Source organism: Miniopterus schreibersii (genome assembly GCF_964146895.1).
Source record: "Miniopterus schreibersii genome assembly, chromosome: 15".
NCBI lineage: Eukaryota > Metazoa > Chordata > Mammalia > Chiroptera > Miniopteridae > Miniopterus > Miniopterus schreibersii.
Window position 1 is genome coordinate 26,594,769 of NC_138115.1, and position 20,146 is coordinate 26,614,914.

General features: G+C 41.9%; 1 protein-coding gene across 7 annotated transcripts in view; it reads left to right on the plus strand.

Moving 5' to 3' along the window:
- NMNAT3 (nicotinamide nucleotide adenylyltransferase 3) overlaps positions 1-20,146 on the plus strand; it is an 87,034-nt gene that overhangs the window by 59,518 nt on the left and 7,370 nt on the right. For 4 of the 7 annotated variants that reach the window (XM_081159661.1, XM_081159660.1, XM_081159665.1 and 1 more), the window contains 2 exons: positions 15,615-15,798; positions 19,949-20,031. In XM_081159661.1, coding sequence (XP_081015787.1) covers positions 15,615-15,798; positions 19,949-20,031 — 267 coding nt within the window. The remainder of the gene's footprint in view (positions 1-15,614; positions 15,799-19,948; positions 20,032-20,146) is intronic. The other 3 variants (XM_081159663.1, XM_081159664.1, XM_081159662.1) reach the window with 1 other exon arrangement.

Below are 20,146 nucleotides of genomic sequence, written 5' to 3' on the forward strand. Positions count from 1 at the left end.
CCTCCAGAAAATCTGCTCGACCTTCAGAGTCTCTTTTGGGCTCCCCATGTACCTACCTTTGCCTGCATTGACCACCTCATGGTGACAGTCCGTCTCTCCCAAGACTGCAACCCCCATGTGGGCAGGGCTCTCACTTTGTTTCAGAATTCACAGTGCTGGTGCACTGCCTGCCTTAAAGTACATGCCAAGCTGCCAGCTAAATAAATGAATGTGGTCCCCTCTTGCCTTAAGGAGAAGAGAAATGGTGTTTGTAGGGAAAACAAGAGAGAGGCAGGGATATATTCAACTGATGTTTCTAGTGTGCTCTTCAACCATGTGTTTGCCTGAACTGGTCTCTGTTGAGTCAAGTGAAGAAACTACTGAACAGAGAGGTTAAGCAATTTGCCCCAAGTTACACAGCTCATAAGCAGCAGAGCTGAGTCTCTTGCTCAGATGTGCCTCTGCCTACTTGCCCTAAAGTTTCTGCCACTGTAAAGCCTGTCTTGAGAGGACAACTGAAATGAGGCTGCTTTGCATAGCTTCCACATACAGAGAGGTTGCCCAAGGCAGTATTTCAAGCTGCTTTCCCATGACTCCTTCAGTGGACTTTATACCAAGCCAGACTGCCTGATTACAGCTTGCCCCCCACTGCCTTCCTTTCTTTGTGAAGTTGCTGCCAGATCTTAATCCCCCAAAGAGAAGGTAATGAGTTTCTAAGGAGCCAATACCCTAGCATTTGAGAGTTCTGGTGAGTTCTTTTTAAAACCTACCTACTCTGCAAGGACACTCATTCTGTTCAGCAGGCAGAAAGATGCAACCAGAAGTTAAATGATGGAAAACAGACACGCAAAAGAAAGAGGTTCTAATACCCTGAAAGCACGTAGGACCCCAAGGAGCCAGCCACCCCATCCGAGGCTTTGTCAGTACTCAGATAAACAGAAGGCACTCCCAGCTGACCAACACTAAGCGCCCGAGACTCAGAGAAACGATTGTTGCAAACCGGGCAAGGGAGAGGCAACGAAACAGTCCTTTCTATCCAGGAGCAGAAGGGAAGTTTAAACCCTGTGAAATATTGCTGCTTTGTTGTTTCCTTTGCCAAGTTTTTAGGAAATTGCACACAAAGAAAGCAGGACATTTGGAAATGAAAGAAAGAGAAACCTCACACTGACAAGCTCAGGCATTGAAAGGTTCTGGAGACCAGAGCTTTGTCGCATGCAGGAAGAGTTTGCTGGCTGAAAGAGTCTTCTCACGGAAAGAAGGGAAGAGGAGGGCAGGCAGAGCTGCGTACTCCCAGGGCTCTGAAGAGGGGGAGCGTGATTACCCTTCCCGCAACGGCCGCCAGGGCCCAGCTGGCCCGCTGTGGCTCCCGACGGCCACCAGTCTCCTGCGGGGTGCTGAGAATACCTGCATCTATTCTCCTCTCTGCCCCAGACGTCTGTGACCCAGGCACACAGTGGCCTATGAAATTGGTGGGTGCTCCTGGCCAACAGTGCCCAGAGCAGAGCAGTAAATGGGCATCGCAAGCTCATTTGGACCCAAAGAGCGAAGGACAATCTGGCTGAAGAAGCAAAACAAGAAGAAAAAAAAAGAAAGAAAAAAAACCTTGTAAAATAAGCTTGAAACGTGATGAAGAAAATAAAGAACAGGGTGCGAAAACGGCCGTAAAGCTTAACAGCCTCAGCCAGGTCATGTTTTCCAGGCTTATCATGGAGGCCAAGTTTAATCACAATAACCTGTTTTTAAAAAGCATGCAGATCCATTTAGTAATTGAAGTTCTGGTCTTTTTTCTTTTTTTTTTCTTTTTTTGGTCTTTTTCCCCCCAACCTGCTTATGATTACTCTCGCTTCTTTTCCTTGGGTTGCTCCTGATAATTCCTAAAAAATTTTTTTGCCTTTCAAGGCCTTGCTTTCCAGGGTGTTTTCCAGCCAACATAACCTAAGAAAGAAGAAAATGGACAGAAGGGTTCATGAAGTGGGTAAGGGCTGGCTGTGCCTGTGCCCACAGGGACACTGAGCTTTCTGAGCAAAAGCCCAGAACCTGCGCGACAGGGCAGCCAAGGCCAAACATTACCTAACACTCATCTCTGTTGTTTTGACAAGTGTCATTTTGTCTTAAATATGTATGCTAGTTTTCAATAAACTGCTGATAAATGTGCCAAAGTGTTCTCTATGGAAATAATGAAGTCTTTACACTTTGGAATGCTGCTAAGTCTTACTTCATGGTTCGTGAGGCTGCTAGCATTTTAAGCAGCAGTAACATTTTATTGCAGGCCAGTCTTGCGAGGGGAGATCGTCTCATTGTTCAGGTCAGCTCTAGAGGGGGCAGAATCTCTATCATATACCACAGTCACCTGGTTTGAGCTATACATAGACAGAGGTGGGGCTACCTAGTGGTGCCTGACTGGCTTAGGGCTCTCCAAACCTCACAGTCGATCATCAGTACAGTGCAATAGAAAAAGTACAGGCAGGCCTGGGCTTAAATCGCAATGCTGCCATTTTCTGGTGGTGAAACCATGGAAAAATCCCAAAACCTTTCTGAATCTCCATTCCTGTTCCAGTTATTATTGCATAACAACCACCCCAAACTTAGTGGTGTAAATTGACCGTTTTGTTACTCTCAGAGATTTAGTGGGTCAGGAATTTGGACAGAGCCCAGTGGGATGGCTTGTCTCTGCTCTAGGGTGTTTGGGACTCAGGTGGGAGTGACGGGACTGCTGGGAGCAGGAAGCATCTGGAGACTTCTGCACTCTGGCAGTTGATGCTGGGTATCGGCGGGGATGTCAGGTGGGATGTTAACGCTGACCGTAGCGCGTGTGTGTGACTGCGCTGTGGGCTCTCAGCAGAGGCTAGTCTGGGCTCTCATAGTCTGCTAGCCGGGTTCTAAGACCAAGTCTCCCTACATCACGAGGTGGAAGTATATCGCATTCTCATGACCCAGACTCAGAAGTGACACACTATCACTTCTGCCACTGAGTAAAGCAGTCACAAGTGCCCACCCAGGTCCAAGGGGAGGGCACAGACTTCCCCTATTGGTGGAGGAGTGGCCAGGTTCTAGAGGAGCATATAGGCTAGGGATAAATGTTCTGACCATCTTTGGAAAATGCAGCCTGCCACAATTCTCACCTCTGCGGACTTACCAGGCCAGGGAGTGGAGGAAGGAACAATTGCTGAGCACCAGCTAAGTGCCACGCGCTGTCCATATATTATCTAATTCTCACTAGTTTAAAGTATAGCATTTAAATAATCCCAGAGTCCAGGAGAATAGACGGGATAGTGGCTACCTCACATTCTCTCACAGGGATGGCACAAGCGTAGGATGGCCACCAAGAAAGCAAGCTGTATGTTTCTGTTCATGCCGCATCTGCTAATATCCCACTGGCCAAAGGAAGACTCACAGCCAAGCCCAAAGTCAAGGGGCGGGGAAGTATATTCTGCCTCATGAGGCTGTGGCAGAAGTGTGGGTGTAGAATATTATCATGGCAGACTGAGGGACCAATAATTCAAACTACCACAGCCATTTTCTAGAACAAAGAAAATTGGATAAGGGTATGGTGACATTATAGCTAGTGTTTCACAGTATAATCTTGGATGCAAAACACCCATATAAAATAGTGGGTTATGAAATTGCTAATGAGAGAATAATTCCACATGACCAGGTAGCATTTATTCTAGGTATTCAAGGACAGTATACCATAAAGCTATCTATTAATATATCGCATTACTAAGACAGTGTATTTTTATGAAACCTAAATCATTATCTCAATACATACTTAAAAGTCATTCAATAAAATCCAACACCTACTCAGGGTGTTTTTTTTTAAGCTCTTATTAAATTGGAACTATAAGGATACTTATCTGGAATGATAAATAATGGCCTAGGACTTCAAAAGCATTCCCACAGAAGCAAAGAAATAGAAAAGAATGCCTACTCACCATTGTTATTTTCCAATGGCCTCAGTCAAAAATAAGAAATATAGAAAGGAGACGCTATTTTTATTATTTGCAGAGAAGTGTTTGAAAAACTATTAGAACTGATCAGTTCAGTAAGGTAGCCCAGATTCAAACTAAACACACCAAAGCACAGAGTGATCACATCGTAAGGAATGTAACTGTTGAATCACTATGTTGTACACCTGAAACTAATATAATATTGTAGTCAACTATACTTTTAAAAAAAAAAAAAGGTAGAGTTTTCTAATAGTTGTAATACAATGTAATGAAAAAAATGTTGTATATGTAATAAAATATGAGAAAAAAAGATCCATTCACAAGAGAAACAGCCAAGGACACAAGCCCCCAGGGCTAACCTGAGCCAGAAACATGAAGGGCACTGAGGGCAGCAGCTCTGTTTCTCTGCTTAGAGACCTGACTAAATAGAAATATAACCAGCTCCTCACTGGCACAGTCGTTTATCGATTGGCTTTCCAGTGAAAATACCTCTAGCTATTTTTCTTTATTTAACTTGAGAAGGCATCCCAAGATCTCCTGGAAGACTAACCAGGTGCTCAGAAAGCCCTCTCAGACATTGAAATGTTGTTGTTGTTTTTAAAAAATGTGATTAAATGAATGTGATACTGATTCCAGACGCACAATGAAACATAAAATCTGTATAAAAAAATATATGTGGCACCCTGGGCAGGTGGCACAGCTGGTTAGAGCATCATCCTGTGCACTAGAAGGTGGGAAATTAGATTCCCGGTCAGGGTACATAGCTAGGCTGCGGGTTCATACCTAGGTTGGCACGTATATAGGAGGTGACCAATTGATGTTTCTCTCTCTTTCTTCCCCCTCTCTAAAAAAAAAAAATCAATAAAGACATATCCTCAGGTGAAGATTTAAAAAAGAATTTTTAAGATTATATGGTAAGGGAAAAACAGTCAGTGGGGGGCAGATTATTTAATAAAAGGAAATTGGACAGCCACTTAAATGTTGAAGAAAAAAATCAATTAGATTTCCTGCCTTATATATTTCAGTCAGTATAATACTAAAGATAAATCTTAGAAGTAGAGAATTCCTTGTCAATGGCTGTTTCCTTTGACCTGCAGCTCCCTCCTTAAACTACACAAGCAAGTGTATTTCTAAGATGCAAAGAAAAATTACAGTAAACATAAATGTTGCCTCTATCCTTTTGTTGTGAATGAAATGATTAAACAGGAACCTACCCAGGCTCAGACAAGGCCACCCAACAACCCATACTGGACAGATAGACCTTTCTAGAGTCAAAGGTCGGTCACAGGTCGTATGAGAAGAAATTGAACTTCCAAAGAAGGTCCCAGCCTGCAGATTCAGGCCAAGTGGTGCTCCACTTAAAAGATAAAAATCTTTAAATCTCTGGTTCTGCGTGAGATTCAGGAGGAGAATGTGGTGATAGCAGCAGAGCAGCCTGTGATAGAAAAGGAGCGGTCTGAAGAGAGTGAAGGGCTTTCACGATGAAAAACTTCAGGGCCAAGTGAGTACTCAGTGGAGACAGGACAGCAGGGGGTGGTTCCTGGCAACAGACAATTAGAACACCAATCCAAGGAATTCTTCCAGAACTTAAGAAAAAGATAAAGATAGGAAAATTATGAGAGGCCACAGAGAATTGATGCAAGAGAATAGAGCAGAGGAGCAATAACAGAAATGACAGAAGGAAATGTCCTTGAGATGAAGACTTGAGGCTTTACTCCTCACGGATGCGGGAGTCTCGGGTGGCTGAGTCTTTGACCTAATTCCCAGCAGACCGAGAGGAGTTGAGACAAACGCCCATGATTTGAAGTCAGTTGTCTCCGTATGGTTACCAACAGACCCAACAGGCAGACATTTAACATACTTGTTAAAAGGAGTTCATATACATCAGTAGATAGACAAATGGGCAATGAATATGAACAGGCGATTCACAAAAGGAGAAATATAAATAAATGTCAAAAAAATAATAAAAATCACACAAGTAATTTTAAATGCAAATTTAAACCACAAAAAAAAAAACCTCCTAGAAATGAGCAAAGATGTTTTTAAATGAGTAGTCCCAGTACTGGCCAGTAATGGGGTGAGATGGGTTCTTTCATACCCTGCTGGTCACTGTCTCCTGTCATTCAGAAGTTCTGAAAAGCAGTCTAGAGAAATGTAACCAAAGCCCCCCAAATGTTCAAGCCAGTAATTTTCCTTTTTAATACTTTATCTTTAAAAATGATCCATAACTTGCAACCAAGGTCAACAAAGACAATCACAATATACTGATTCTAGCACACACAAGACATTTTTATTTTTACTTTTCTAATCTCCATTATTATGCCTCCATTACAAATGGTGTTTTCAACAGTGCTAATGGCCAAGAAAAATACTTATGATCTGATCTAAATAAAATACAAAATTGAATTTATATCATATGAGGAAAAATATATAGAAGGCGGAGGGGGACAAAGAAAATTAACCAAAATATAAACAGTATTAACCTCTTTGGATGTTTTGTTACATTTTGATTCTTTACACTTTTCAGTATACTGAAATATTTCTACAAAGTGTATTACTCTTTAAACTTATTTTATATGTTTAAACATATATATAATAAAAGTTAAGTTACTATGAGTCTTACAGTAACTTATTCCATCTCTCCCTACTCTTGGAGAGTTTCCTGGTTTCCAGAGCAATTACATTTGAATTTTTCAACTTGTTTTCTCTAGTATTTAATTTCCTGTTTATAAATAAGAAACCTATACTGTTATTTTTTGATTTTTCAAATTTAGATATTATCTACTGGCTTCCAATTATGAAAAATGAATATTTAGCTCCCTCGCACCTTCACCCTCACACTCACACTTCACCTCCACCACATGCTCCCAAATTGATTAGCTCACAACTTTGGGTTAAATTAATATTTATTGTTTACATTTATGTCTGTGTAAATGGCATTAACGAAACCATGTAGTACACTACAATTCCATTGCTTCTCATGTAAATTTTGTTTTTTCCTAGAGTTAATAACTGCTTCATTTATTCCCTTCGGTTCCTATCACTAACTCAGTCCTAAAATCTCCAAAAGATCTCTGTAACTCTTCTTAGTACACACAGACTCATCAGGTAATCTGGCAGCTCCATTTTGTTCCTGTTCACATCCTTCCTGGAGTCCTGCTGCTCCACTGCCAACCGGATTCCCCTTCAGTGATTTCCTGGGGACTCCCTTTGCCTGCCTCCTGATTTGCAACCCTTGTTTCTTGGAGCCCATGCCTTTTGCTTTATTTATTTACTCTCTTGTTCTGGTGGAGTGCATCCTCCACATCTTTCTGAGAAAGGGTCTATAGGAGATAAATTTTCTAACACTTCACATATACGAACACAACTTTATCCCACTTCCAGGGTCAACAAACTACAGTCCACAGGCCAAATCTAGCCCATAGTCTGTTTTCATTCTTTCTGTGAGCTAAGAATGTTTTGGGGTGGGGTTTTTTACATTTTAAAAGGGTTGTTTAAAATTAAAAAAGGAATATGCAACAAAGACTATATATGGCCCACAAAGCCTAAGCTATTTACTATCGTTTTCTTAATAGAAAACATTTGTCGACTCCTGATTTGACCAAATATAGAATTCTAGGTTGGAAATCATTTTCCTTTAACCTTTCAAAGACTTTGCTCCACTGTCTTCTGGATTCCAGAATTGATGTTGAGAAGTTCATATCCTGCTTCCAAGTCCTGTATATTTGACCTCTACCTTTCTCTCTGGAAACTTTTAGAATCTTCTCATTAAACCTCGTGGTCTGACGTTTTATAATGGTTTGCCAATATATGGACCTTCTTTTATTCAAAATGCTGAGCATTCAGAGGGCCTTTGATTCTGAAAGTTTATGTCCTTCTGGTCTGGGAAAATATTTTTATTGTTTCTTTGATGTCTTCTGCCTTCTGTTCTCTTTCAGGGATTTCTATTATTAGATATTGGACCTCCTGAATCAATCCTGTAATTTTATCTTCTTCCTGGCATGTAATTTCCTCAAATGTATCTTTTAATTCATCTACTAGTTGATTTTATTGCTGCTGCCATCCACCAGAATGGGAGTTCCACAAGGACACGACTCGGTCTGCTTTACCACCCACTGCCCTAGCACAGTACCTGGCATGTAATAGGCAGTTGGTGAATGCTGTTGAATGAGTGAATATTTTTTCAATTTCTAAGAGCTTCTCCCCATTTTCTGATTATTTCTTTATAAAGCATCCCATTCTTGTTTCATGAGTAGGATATCATCTCTTATCTTTCTGACAATGTTATTTGGAGATTTTTTGTTTTTAATTTCCTGTTGTTCTCTGCGTTGCCTTTGTGTTCTCCGAGTTCCTTGTCTCTTGGTAGTGGTTTTGGTCTCTGTCGTTCATGATCAGCACCTTTCTAAAATGTGTCCCTTCTTAAGCTCTCCACCCATACTTTCAGATCAGGCCATCAATGCTGGCTGGAAGCTCCGAGTGTATGGGTTAGGCTCGTGGCCATATGATCAGGTCCTAGGTCCCAGACCCCCGAATGTGAGTATCTGTAGCAATCTTCTCTTGGGTGGGCCTGTTTCCCAGAGACATCTCCAATCTGGTATAATGGCAGCCAGACTTAATTCTCCTGTTTCAAGAATAGTACTTCCCCTTCCTCTGAGCTGCGCCTATATCTGGGAGTCGAGTCTTTCTGGTCCAACCTGAGCAGGAAGCAGATTTGTGGTCCTCTGCCAGGGTGGGAGAAGAAAGTAGGTGATTGGGTCCAAGGGCTCCTTAGGCGAGCTCTCATCTGGTCCTCCCGTGTTCCTGCCCCTGGCCCTCCCCCTGGAGAGGCTGCTGGCTCCTCCAGCTCCTGAGCCCTGGACTCAGCTGTGCAGGACACCTTGCCTCTGGCCGCCTTCCCTGCCTGCAGACTCTGCTTGCTCTGCTAGCATTATTCGTCAGCTCTCTAGCTTCCAAAATTTCTTTCACCTTTCCCATCTATTGTCACCTTTCTCACTCTCTTTGTCCTTGTGATTTCATACTTCTTTTATTCCTTTATTGCCATTTTATTAGATTTTCCACAGGGTGGGGGGAAGATGAATAGGGAGTTCTATCCACCATGTTAAACCCACAGCCATGTATTACTATAGTAACCTTAAGGTAAGGACAGTGTAACTTCATACTAAGCAATGTTCTGGGCATGTCACCACAATGAAGGCAGGTACACACGTCCTTAGGGAGCTATCAGCCTCGTGGGAAAGACACAGGCAAACAGACCATTATCATACAAGCGCCCTATTGGAGATGTATCTGGGTAGCAGGGGGGTCACCAGAGGAGTACCTGCATCTAACGACTGGGAGAGGGGGCCACATCAAAAGCAACTCTGGGATGGTGGGATTGTGGGAAAGGAAAAGGCTTGAATTCATGACCATTTGAAGAGCAAGGAGGAGTTTCAGCCCACATTGTTGTTTTTCTTGACTCCTCTCCTGGGTGCTGTAACAAAGCAGTGATCTCTCAGTGTACCACCTGCCTTGTCAAGATGAGCTAAACCATCGCAGGTGACACCTGAGTGCCAAAGGTGCCTAGCAGACCTGCCTGGAGGGGACTCTGGTGCCCCACACCCAGTTTTCTCCAGTAAACAGAGACAAATGTGAAAGTTAAATGTGTGTAAATTGCCCGAGAGTTAGCACCCAGCAGAAGCTAGTTCTCCCAGCCCTGACTTTTAAAGGGGAAAAGAGAAAGAACTAACATGTCCCATGTATAGCATGGGACCCAGATGTGTAGAAATGTAACTTACTTTGCTTTCTATAACACTCAGCTTGCTCTTAAGCCACCATTTCCATGAATGGTAAAAAAGAAAAAATGCCACTGCAAGGTAACTACCTTCTGATTTTAAGCTTACTCTCTTACTGGCCAGTTTTTAATCAAGTTAATCTCTCACTGTAGCCTGCTCCCCCAAGATTAAGCATCCTAGGGGTATATCATCCGGCATCTGAAAAGGGGCGTCTGGCCCTGAACGCCCTCTAGCCGAGGAGTCTGCCCTCGCCCTTGGCACTGGCCTTCACCCTCCCTGCCTCTGCTGTTGAATCCTCCTCAAGTTCTCTTGGCTCAGGCACTGGCACTGCTGTCTGGGCCCAAGCCTGGGCTCTCCCTGGTACTGCTGACACCATGGTTCCTGCCTTTGGGCTGCACACTTTGTACCCTGTACCCTGACTCCTTCCAGGCAGCCCTGCTGAATATTCTCAACCTCCTTCACGACTCCTCCCAAGGAGCCTTGGGAATTTTTATGGATGTCTGTTGTGCCCTGCTGAAGCCGAGGGGGACTTGGAAGGCAGGGGCGGGGATGTTTCCTGAAGCCTTCTCTGCCCATGCATGCCACGCCACCATTGCAACTGTGTTGATGTTCTGTGCTAGCACAGGGCAATGCAATTCCAAGTGGGAAGCAAAATACAGGCCCACCAGCTCTGCAGTTTCCAAACCTAACTGGACCTCTTACCATGCCCTCCTCTACCCAGCATGCACAGGGTTTTGTCTCTGAAGGGTAAGAGGGTGTAAGGAGCAGTCTAAACTCTGTCACCACAAACCTTTTCTACCAGGCTCTTCTCTATGCCTGCAGCTCATTCCTCCACCCTCAGCCCAGAAAGAGCCTTTTCTTTCCATTTCCATAGACTCTCCTTCTTGCTACTCTGTGGATTTTAGTAAAACTGTGTGCTCTGACTCCCTGGGCTCTGGTTCTTTGTTTTATTTTGTTTTGTTTTGTTTTTAAGGGTAACTTTTGGAACTTAAATAAATCTTTCTCTCTCAACAGAGCCTGACTCTTGCAAATGAAAACTTTAACCTTCTCAAGTGTTCCTCTGAAATGAGCTTTAGCAGCCAGTGCTGGAACTCAAAAGCTGAATGTCCTCTTTTTATTCTCAGCTGGTTCTGCCATCCCCCTGGAGCAGTGGATGTGCAGCCTCCATGAAGGAGGGACCCAGGGCAACCAGGTTATCCATGCTGGAAAAATGCCTCAAAGAACTTCCAGCTCCAAGGGGCCAGGCTACACTCTTCGGATCATTTTTCCCACTAAAGCAACAATAAATGGTGGATAGAACATTTTTCAAACCTCACTTTTAAAGCCGAAAAGTGGGAACGTCTCAGAGCAGCAGAGAGAGAAACATCTGTAACCGCAGAGGTCAGTAGGTTACTAAAACACCAGGACCACTGATGTCCTACAGGCACTTGCCACTGATGTCCTACTGCTCACTGAAGCATTAACTCACTGGCCATAGACACCAAGAGGGAAAGAGTTCAAAGGCTGGAGTGCTCCCAAGCTGGGGAGCCCTATGGGTAACTTCCCACACAGTAAGCTGGACCCCCAGGAGCCTCAGGGCCAGAGTGAACTACCTCTTACCCCACCTTCTTTCCCCAACCCTAGAGGACTTCAGGGAAGCCTCAGTGCCTTGGTACTAAGGCAGGCAGGAAAATAAAAGAAAGCATAAAATATTGATAGAAAAAAATGGCTACACATCAGCCTTCTCTCAAATTTGCAACCTTTTGCCTGGATTGGCCAAATAAGCTCAGGCCAAGAGTTTGATTTAAGGTCATCCATGACTTTTAATAACTCCATGTGCCTGTCAAAAGCAAACATAAAGCCTTTCTGGAAGAAGGCATATCTATCTTAGGCCTGGGAGAGCCTCCACAAATAACTAGTCAGGGGTATTGACCAGCAAGCAGTCACAAATAAGCACAAAAGAAACAATATAAATAAGCATGAGCAGAAACAACAGGCAACAAAAATAACCTGTACAGACTTTGAAATTGGCATTGTCAGATACAGATTTTAGAAGTTATGCTTTTGCTTTGGCCAGGTGGCTAGGTTAGTTGGAACCTCATCCCGTGGACCAAAAGGTCGCAGGTTTGATTCTCAGTCAGGCCACATACCCAGGTTGCAGGTTCAGTCCCTGCGTAGGAAGCATACGGGTGGCAACCAATCAATGTTTCTCTCTCTCATCGATGTTTCTTTCTCTCTTTCTCTTTCCCTTCCTCTCTCTCTAAAATCAATCAAAACATATCCTCAATTGAGGATTTTTTTATTAAAAAGTTATGCTTTTATTTAAAGAAAAAAGAAACTATAAAAAGTGACTCACCAGATTTGGTGAAGAACCATTCAGAACTTCTAGAAATTATGACTAAAATAAACGAAATTAAAAGCTCATTGAAAGTCCACTAAAACATAGAACAACTCTAAATGTGTGCATGCAAAAAATCCCAGGTCTCAAAATCTATAAAGCAAAAACTGATAGAGCTGAAAAGCAAAATAAACAATTCACAGTTATAGGTGGGGACTTCAACACTCCACTCTCAGTAATTGACAGAAATGCTCAACAGAAAATCAGCAAGGATATAAAACGGAACAGCACAATCAACCAGCAGGATCTAATTGATATGCATAGGACTCTCCACCCAACAACAGCAGAGCACACCTACTTTTCAAGCACCCGTGGAATATTCATTAAGATAGACCATATTCCGAGCCATTAAACAAACTTCAACAAGTTTAAAAGGATTGAAGTCATGCAGATTATGGTCTCTTACCATAATGGAATCAACTGAAATCAATTTAAAAAAAGACAACAAGAAAATATTAAAACACTTGGAAATTAAACAATACAATTTTAAATAATACACAGTTCAAAAAGAAAGTCTCAAAGGAAATTTTTAAGAATACATAAAACTAAATGAAAATGAACATACAACACATCAAAATGTGTTGATGCAGCTAAATCAGTACTAAGAAGGAATTTTATAACACTAAATACTTGGGGGGGGAGGAAAGGTCGCGAATCAAGAAATAAAAGGCATATTTATTGTAAAGGAAGAAATAAAACTTTCCCTATTTGCATATGACATGATTGTCTGTGTAAACAATCCCAAGGAATCTATTTTTAAAAACTCCTAGAATAAATGAGTTTAGTTTCAGGATAAAGATCAACAAATAAAAATCAATTACATTTCTATATACTAATAACAAACGTGAAAACCAAAAGTAAAGCACAATACCATTTATAATTGATCGAAAGAAAATGAAATATTGAAGTATAAATCAACAAAACATGTATAGAATCTGTGTCCTGAAAATATACAATGTTACGAAAGAACTCAAAGACCTAGACAAGTGGAAAGATTTACATAGTTATAGATTGGAAGACTCAAAAGTTCAATGAATGATTTGGAGTCAGAGTAGAGAGAGAAAAATAAAGACTTAGTGAACTGGAATATAGATCAAATGAAATTATCCAGAATGGAGCAGAGAGAGGAAGATTATATTTATTTATTTATTTATTTATTTATTTATTTATTTATTTATTTATTTATTTATAATTCCAGAATACAGGGTAGGAGACATGGAGACTACATATATACAATCAGAAGAAAAGGAAAAGAGACAGAGGCAACTTCTGAAGAGGTTATAACTAAAAATTTTCCAGATCTAATAAAAGGCACCACTCCACAGATTTAAGAGACCCAGTGATCCCAAAGCAGGATAAATAAAAATAAATTCCTGTGTAGAAAAAGAAAAATTAGAAACCAGAAAAATACAGATTACTTTTATAGAAATGGCAGTTAGATTATAGATGATTTCTCAATGGCAACAATTAAAGTCAGAAGATGGTGGAACAATATCTTCAGAGTATTGAAGAAAAAAATGATTGCTAACCAATTATTTTAAACCCAGTGAAAATATCTTTCAGAAATGAGGGTAATATTTTGCAAATGTCTTTCAAGAATAAAGTCACGGACAGTGGTGGGGAGAGGGATGGGACGGGGTGGAATGGGTCATTGGGGAGAAAAAAGGACATTTGTCATATTTTAATCAAAAATTAAATAAATAAATAAATTAAATAAATAAATAAATAGATAGATAGATAGATAGATAGATAGATAGATAGATAGATAAATAGAAAAATTACAGTGTACAGATGATGTGTTCTAGAATTGTGCACCTGAGAGCTCTGTTAACCAATGTCACCCCAATAAAGTCAATAAAAAGGAGGGAAAGAGCTAAAATTTTAAAATAAATAAATAAAAATAAAGTCACTAACTTAAGGAAATTCTACAGGATATATTCCATCAGAAGGAAAGTGATTCCCAGATAGAAGGTCTGATATGCAAAAAGAATTGGAGTACAAAGAAAATAGCAAATACATGGGTAAATTTTTTTTTTTTGGTCAATTTTATTTATCTTTTCAAAGACCAGATCTCTTCGTTTCATTGCTCTTTTAAATTGTGTGGTTTGCCCAGCTGGTGTGGCTCAGTGGTTAAGCACTGACCTATGATCGTCCAGGAGATCGAGGTTCAACTCCCGGTCAGGGCACATGCCCAGGTTCTGGGCTCCATCCCCAGCAGGAGGCCTGCAGGAGGCATCCAATCAATGACCCTCTTATCATTGACGTTTCTATTTCTCTCTTTCCCTCTCCCTTCCTCTCTCTGAAATCAATAAAAATATATATTTTTTAAAAATTGTGTGGTTTTTTAAAATTTTCTATTCTGTTCATTTCTACTCTGATCTTAACTATTTCTTCCCTTCTGTTTACTCGGGTTTTGTTTGTTCTTTTTCTAGTTCCCTCAGGTGCAGAGTGAGACTGTGTATTTGGGGATTTTCTTGTTTCTTCAGGTAGGCCTAGATAACTATAAACTTCCTTCTTTTGCATCCTATAAATTTGGAAATGTTGTTTTCATTCTCATTTGTTTCAAGATCACTTTTGATTTCCTGTTTTATTTCCTCTTTGATCCATTGGTTGTTTAGTAGCATGTTGTTTAGTCTCCGCATACTTGGTTTTTATCCAGTTTTCTTTCTGTAGTTGATTTCCAGTTTATGCCGTTGTGGTTGGAAAAGATGCTTGATATGATTTCATTCTTCTTGAATTTATTGAGGCCTGTTTTGTGGCCTAGTATGTGACCTGTCCTGGAGAATGTTCTGTGGGTAGATTCAAATGTGATTGGTGTATAAAACAGAATAATATGGTCTATTAAGGTCAGGGGGGTAAATAGACTTAAATATCTACAGCAATAATGTGTAAGGAGATGGTAAAGGGAGTCACAGAGTTCTGGAGTCCTTGTGTTGTTGAGGAAGAAGGTAAAGGTCTTAATTTACTTTGGATATAAGACTGCATATGTAAGTTTCAGTCTGAGAGAAAAAGATGAAGTAAAGTCCAAAGACAGGCAGAAAAGGAGGAAAAACATAAAACTTGTGGCAAAAAAGAAACACAAAATAAGATGGTAGCTTGAAACTTAACTATGCCAACATTCACATTAAATATAAGTAAACTTAATGTTCCAGTTGCAAATCAATAATTGTTAAACTTGACTAAATTTTTTCTTAATTCAGCTATTTATGAAAGACGTGTTTGAAACAGAAGTATTGGTAGGTTGAGAGAGAAACGTTTAAAAAAATGCCATGCATATGCTAATCAAAATAAAGCTGTTGAAGCTACATTAATATCAGACATAATGACTTTAAGTCAAGAAGCATCATTAGACTTAAAGATGCTCAATTCACAAAAAGACATGTAGGAATAATAAATATATAGGTAATAACATGTCCTTAAAATAAGGATATGCCTAAGGGAGCTGGCCACTCAGGAGAGAATGCCAGGACGAGGCGCGGGGGTTTTTAGCACCTGCCTGAAGCATTTGTAAATGCAACACCACTGTTCTCCTTTGCCTAGGACTGTACCAGGTCATCGGGGGTATTATCTCTCCTGTCAATGACAACTACAAGAAGAAAGACCTTGCGGCTGCCCACCACCGCGTGGCCATGGTCCGCCTGGCCCTGCAGACGTCCGACTGGATCCGGGTGGACCCCTGGGAGAGCGAGCAGGCGCAGTGGACGGAGACGGTGAAGGTGCTGAGGTAACTGGGCGTGCTTTTGTGAGATGACCAGGGCCATGGGATGTGTCTGAAGAGCCCGCAAGGTGACAGGTAGGGATGGAGTATTGAGTGGGGCTTCAGCCAGGTCTTCTCAGCCAAACCCAAGAAGGGCTTCACCCTAGAGGGAGAGAGACCAACAGACTCATGTTCTCAGAGAGGTTCTGAATAAAAAAAATCACGAACACTGCCCTTTAGGATGGGCTTTCTGGAAACGCCCAGTCTTGTTTAAGCAGACTGTACCAGTTGACCTAACTTTTCTGAGACACATTTCTCACTTGCAAAATGGGGACAATAAATCCTAATTAGGATTTTAAAGATGTAAATAACTTTTCTGACCCAGAACCACGTAAGAATGTTCAGTAAGTGGGACCTTTTATTATTGTCATCGCTGAGTAGGTTAAAAACTGTTTGTACATAATAAGCCATCTTTTCTAATTATACAAATCCTGGGTTCTATAAATCTAGGCTTTAAAATGAGGAGGGGGAACTATGAATCTAGATCTAGTTGCATGGCTTTTTTTTTTCTTTTGGAGTTGCTGTTACCATTCAATGTAAGTAATTTGCTGTTTAGAAGCCCTGGCAAGCCCTGCATGTTAGGACAGTGGTCACTGACTTGTTGTTTCAGAAATGTTCCCGGGAGTTTGCTAGAGAAGCAGGAAGTCCCACATGTCGTGGCTGTCACTGGGGATGGTGAGGTGGGCCTGCCTGGTCTCTAACGACTCCCGGCTCTGCTGGAAGGAATTGTAAATTGTGGGCTGTGTCTTTTACCTGTTTGGAAGCCTGAAGATCGTCAGAAGGAAGCACAAGGGACAAGGTCAAATAATTGACAGCTGTTTATAATGTTTTGATTTTAATTTTTTGCTTATCTTCAAAGTCACTTGGGAGAAAGATGGTTACCTTTTTAGTTCAGGTAAACATTTAGTTACATGTCCTGGTTCTTATTATTTACCTTTTAGTGGGGAAAGAACCAGCTAAAACATTGAGCAGTTACAGTCTTACGTCAGAACCTCTTGCCAAGTTAAAAGGACAGCAAATATGAAATAATTATTAGCACACGTGCTCTCCTTTTTTTTTAACAGAGGGAATAAATTTATACCTAGATCATTGTTCATAATAAACCATGTAGTTAGCTCTCATTTATCTAAGCTAACGGGGGAGTAGAAACAAAACAGTAGACACTCCATCAAATCCTTTAGCTTGAATATGTGCGCGGAAACAGGCAGGTGCTGTTCTCCTCTGCCCTGTGGAGTGTGGCCCCCAATTTATTAGCTAAGTGACTTGATGTAAGTGAGTCAGCCTCTCTGAGCCTCAATTCCTCACCTAATAACATGGGGATGACACCCCCTACTTCACTGGGGTACAGCATGAATTAAATGAGATAGTGTAGGAAAAAACACCTGGTTTCTAGTAGATGCTTGATGATGCCTGCATCCCTAACAATGGCCTATAATTTATCCTGAAAACAGAGAAGCCATTCTTGGATAAACACAGTACCACATCACATTACTAGTGCTTCTGCTGCAAAGTGCAGGTGTGAGCTAAAATTTTACTGAACACATTCCTTTTTTTTCTTTTTTCTTTTTTTAGGATCTTGGCTACACATTAAATCATCTAGGGAGCTTTCAAAAGTATCAGTGCCTGAGTCTTACCCCAGAGGCTGGGATGTCATTGGGATATTTAAGAGCTCCCTGGTGATCTTAACGTGTGGCCAGGATTGAGGCTACAGCCTCAGTTGCCAAGTATGTGAATTAGGCTTTTCATTAGTACCAAGATCCATCCAAACCAGTGGTCTCAACTCTGGCTGCAGGAATCACCTGGGAAGTTTTTTAAAAAAATGTTCATCCTGCCCTGCCAGCGTGGCTCAGCAGTTGAGTATTGACCGATGATCCAGAAGATCTAGGTTCGATTCCCAGTCAGAGCACATGCCTAGGTTGTGGGCTCGATCCTCAGCAGTGGGCATGCTGAAGGCAGCCAATCAATGACTTTCTCATCATTGATATTCCTATCTCTCTCTCCCTCTCCCTTACTCTCTCTGAAATCAATAAAGACATATTTCTTTTTCTAAAAACAGCTCATCCTACCCACCCCCCAAGATTATTTGTCTGGGGTGGGATATAGGCATGGGTAATTTTCAAAAGGTCCCCAAATGATTTATTTTGTGCAGCCAAGGTTGAGAGGCCACTGGTACAGATAGTCAATTAACTAAGCTCTTCAATTAATCCTCACAACAGCTCCCTGGGGCGGGTACTGTGTATACCAGGCACTTCCACGGATATAATATCTAATCAGTTCAGCAACTCTGAGAAGTAGGTGGGTTCAGCCCCATTTTACAGGTAAGGAAATGGAAGCTCTGAAAGGTCAGTAACATACTCAAAGTCCTACAGTTGGAAAGCGAAAGTGAGACTCAAACCTACTTCAGTCCAATGGGAGATTTCAGACTAAGCCAGCAATAAAACCTCAGAGATGAAGCTTACCAAAACCAAAGCAGAAAGACAATATGGAAACACAGCTAGGCCTTAAGAAAACTCAGCTGAGTCTCTGATATCATCAGAAAGGATTTTGGACCAAAATTAAATGTATTTATTTTTCCATTCCTTCCATCGTTCCTGAATTCAGCCCACTCTAAGTAAGCAATTCCTGGGTACTAAGACTATAAGGATGGATTGAATGAGCTCCCTGTTCACAATCTGGTGGGGAAGATAGACGGACAGCAATAATAATTACAGCAAACATTTATTGGGCCCTTTTTGTGTATGGGCCAGTGCTAAGCTCCTTAATTAATCCTCACAACAGCTCTCTGGGGTCATTATCCCCTATCCTACAGATGAGGAAACTGGAGGCAGGTTGCGTAAGGAACCCACCAAGACTGCACAGCAACAAGCTGGAACCAGATTTCCAACCCAGGCAGACTACCTCTAGAATTTCACCTTTACACTGAGCCTCCCACCAGTAGTAATCGGCATCGAGCCTCTTCCCCAGCACACGGCAGGGTAGAGCACATCCTGCTTCTGCTCCATGATCTTGTGATATACTCAGTGGAGATGAGGCCAGCATTGACTTTCACAACCAATTAGCGGACAAGGTCAGCGAGGCTCGGAGAGTGTTAGTGACCCGTCCAGGATCACACATGCAGGAGAACCTAACCTTGAACCCGCCTGCTCTGTCCGCAGAGCACGTGCTTTTACCACCAGGCACTACTGCCTCCCAAATACAGCTCTAGTAATGCAAATACAGTAGGTAGACGGAAGATCAAATTGATATGACATGTGCTTACCAGTGTACGACTTAAAAAAATAAAAAAAGAAGAACACAGCTATCTCTTGATTTGCAGAAGACAGAATGCTAAAAGAGCCACGCATGCCAAATTGGTGAGTCTAATCATATTTGAAATGCTAACGCGTAACGAGATCTGCTCTGTGCGCGCACACTGTTCAGTGCACTTTGCGTGTTCAGCTCCTTTAATCTTCATAACCACCCGTTAGAGGCAAGCACTGTCGTTATTCCTTGTTGTGCAGATGCTGAAACATCCACACAGAGACCTAAAACCATCGCCCAGGGTGACGCAGTGGCCTGGGGAGGTGGGATCCAGCCCAGGCACTCGGGCTTGGAGGCAGACTCAGCCATCACTCTCTCCAGTTCCAAGACACTAACTTATGATAAGAGCGAGCATCCCTTTTAGGAGCTAGCTGTGGGCCAGTGCCTTCTGTGTAGTGGCTCATTTACTTTCACAAAAGTCTAAAAAGTGGGTGTTATTATCCCGGCTTTACAAATGATAATTTGTGTTTTAAACTCAGGCATGTCTGATTCTAACAGCCCATGTCCTTAATCCCTACTCAACTCTTTTTTAAAAGTGAGATACTGAAAAAAAATGTGAAAAGAGTAGAAATATGCTCCTTTCCCCTTTCACACAGGGCTCACAGAAGGGAGTGAACTTAGGGCACTCTGGAGGACCCCACAGCACCTGCTTTCTGTCTAGCACTTGGCACATAGTAGGTCCTCAGCAAATATTTGTGGAATGCACTACCTAAAATGGACAGAAACAGGATCAGACTTAATATCTGAGAGCCCCTGGGTGGCTTTGAGGGACCGTAGACCCCAAAGACACACCCTGAGCCCTATGTTTACAACACAGGCATCATCACAGCGAACTGCTCAGATCTCTGCCCCAGGAGGAAGCCCTGGACCAAGGCAGAGCTGTCTCCCCGGTACCTGCAGGTGGGTGCTGACCGTCTTGTCTGTGGGAGGGAGAACTGGTGAGAGTCACGGCCCTCTGGGCACAGATAAGCACTTTGAGGCCTGCCTGGTTGGGGCCATACTTCCCAGGTTGAAA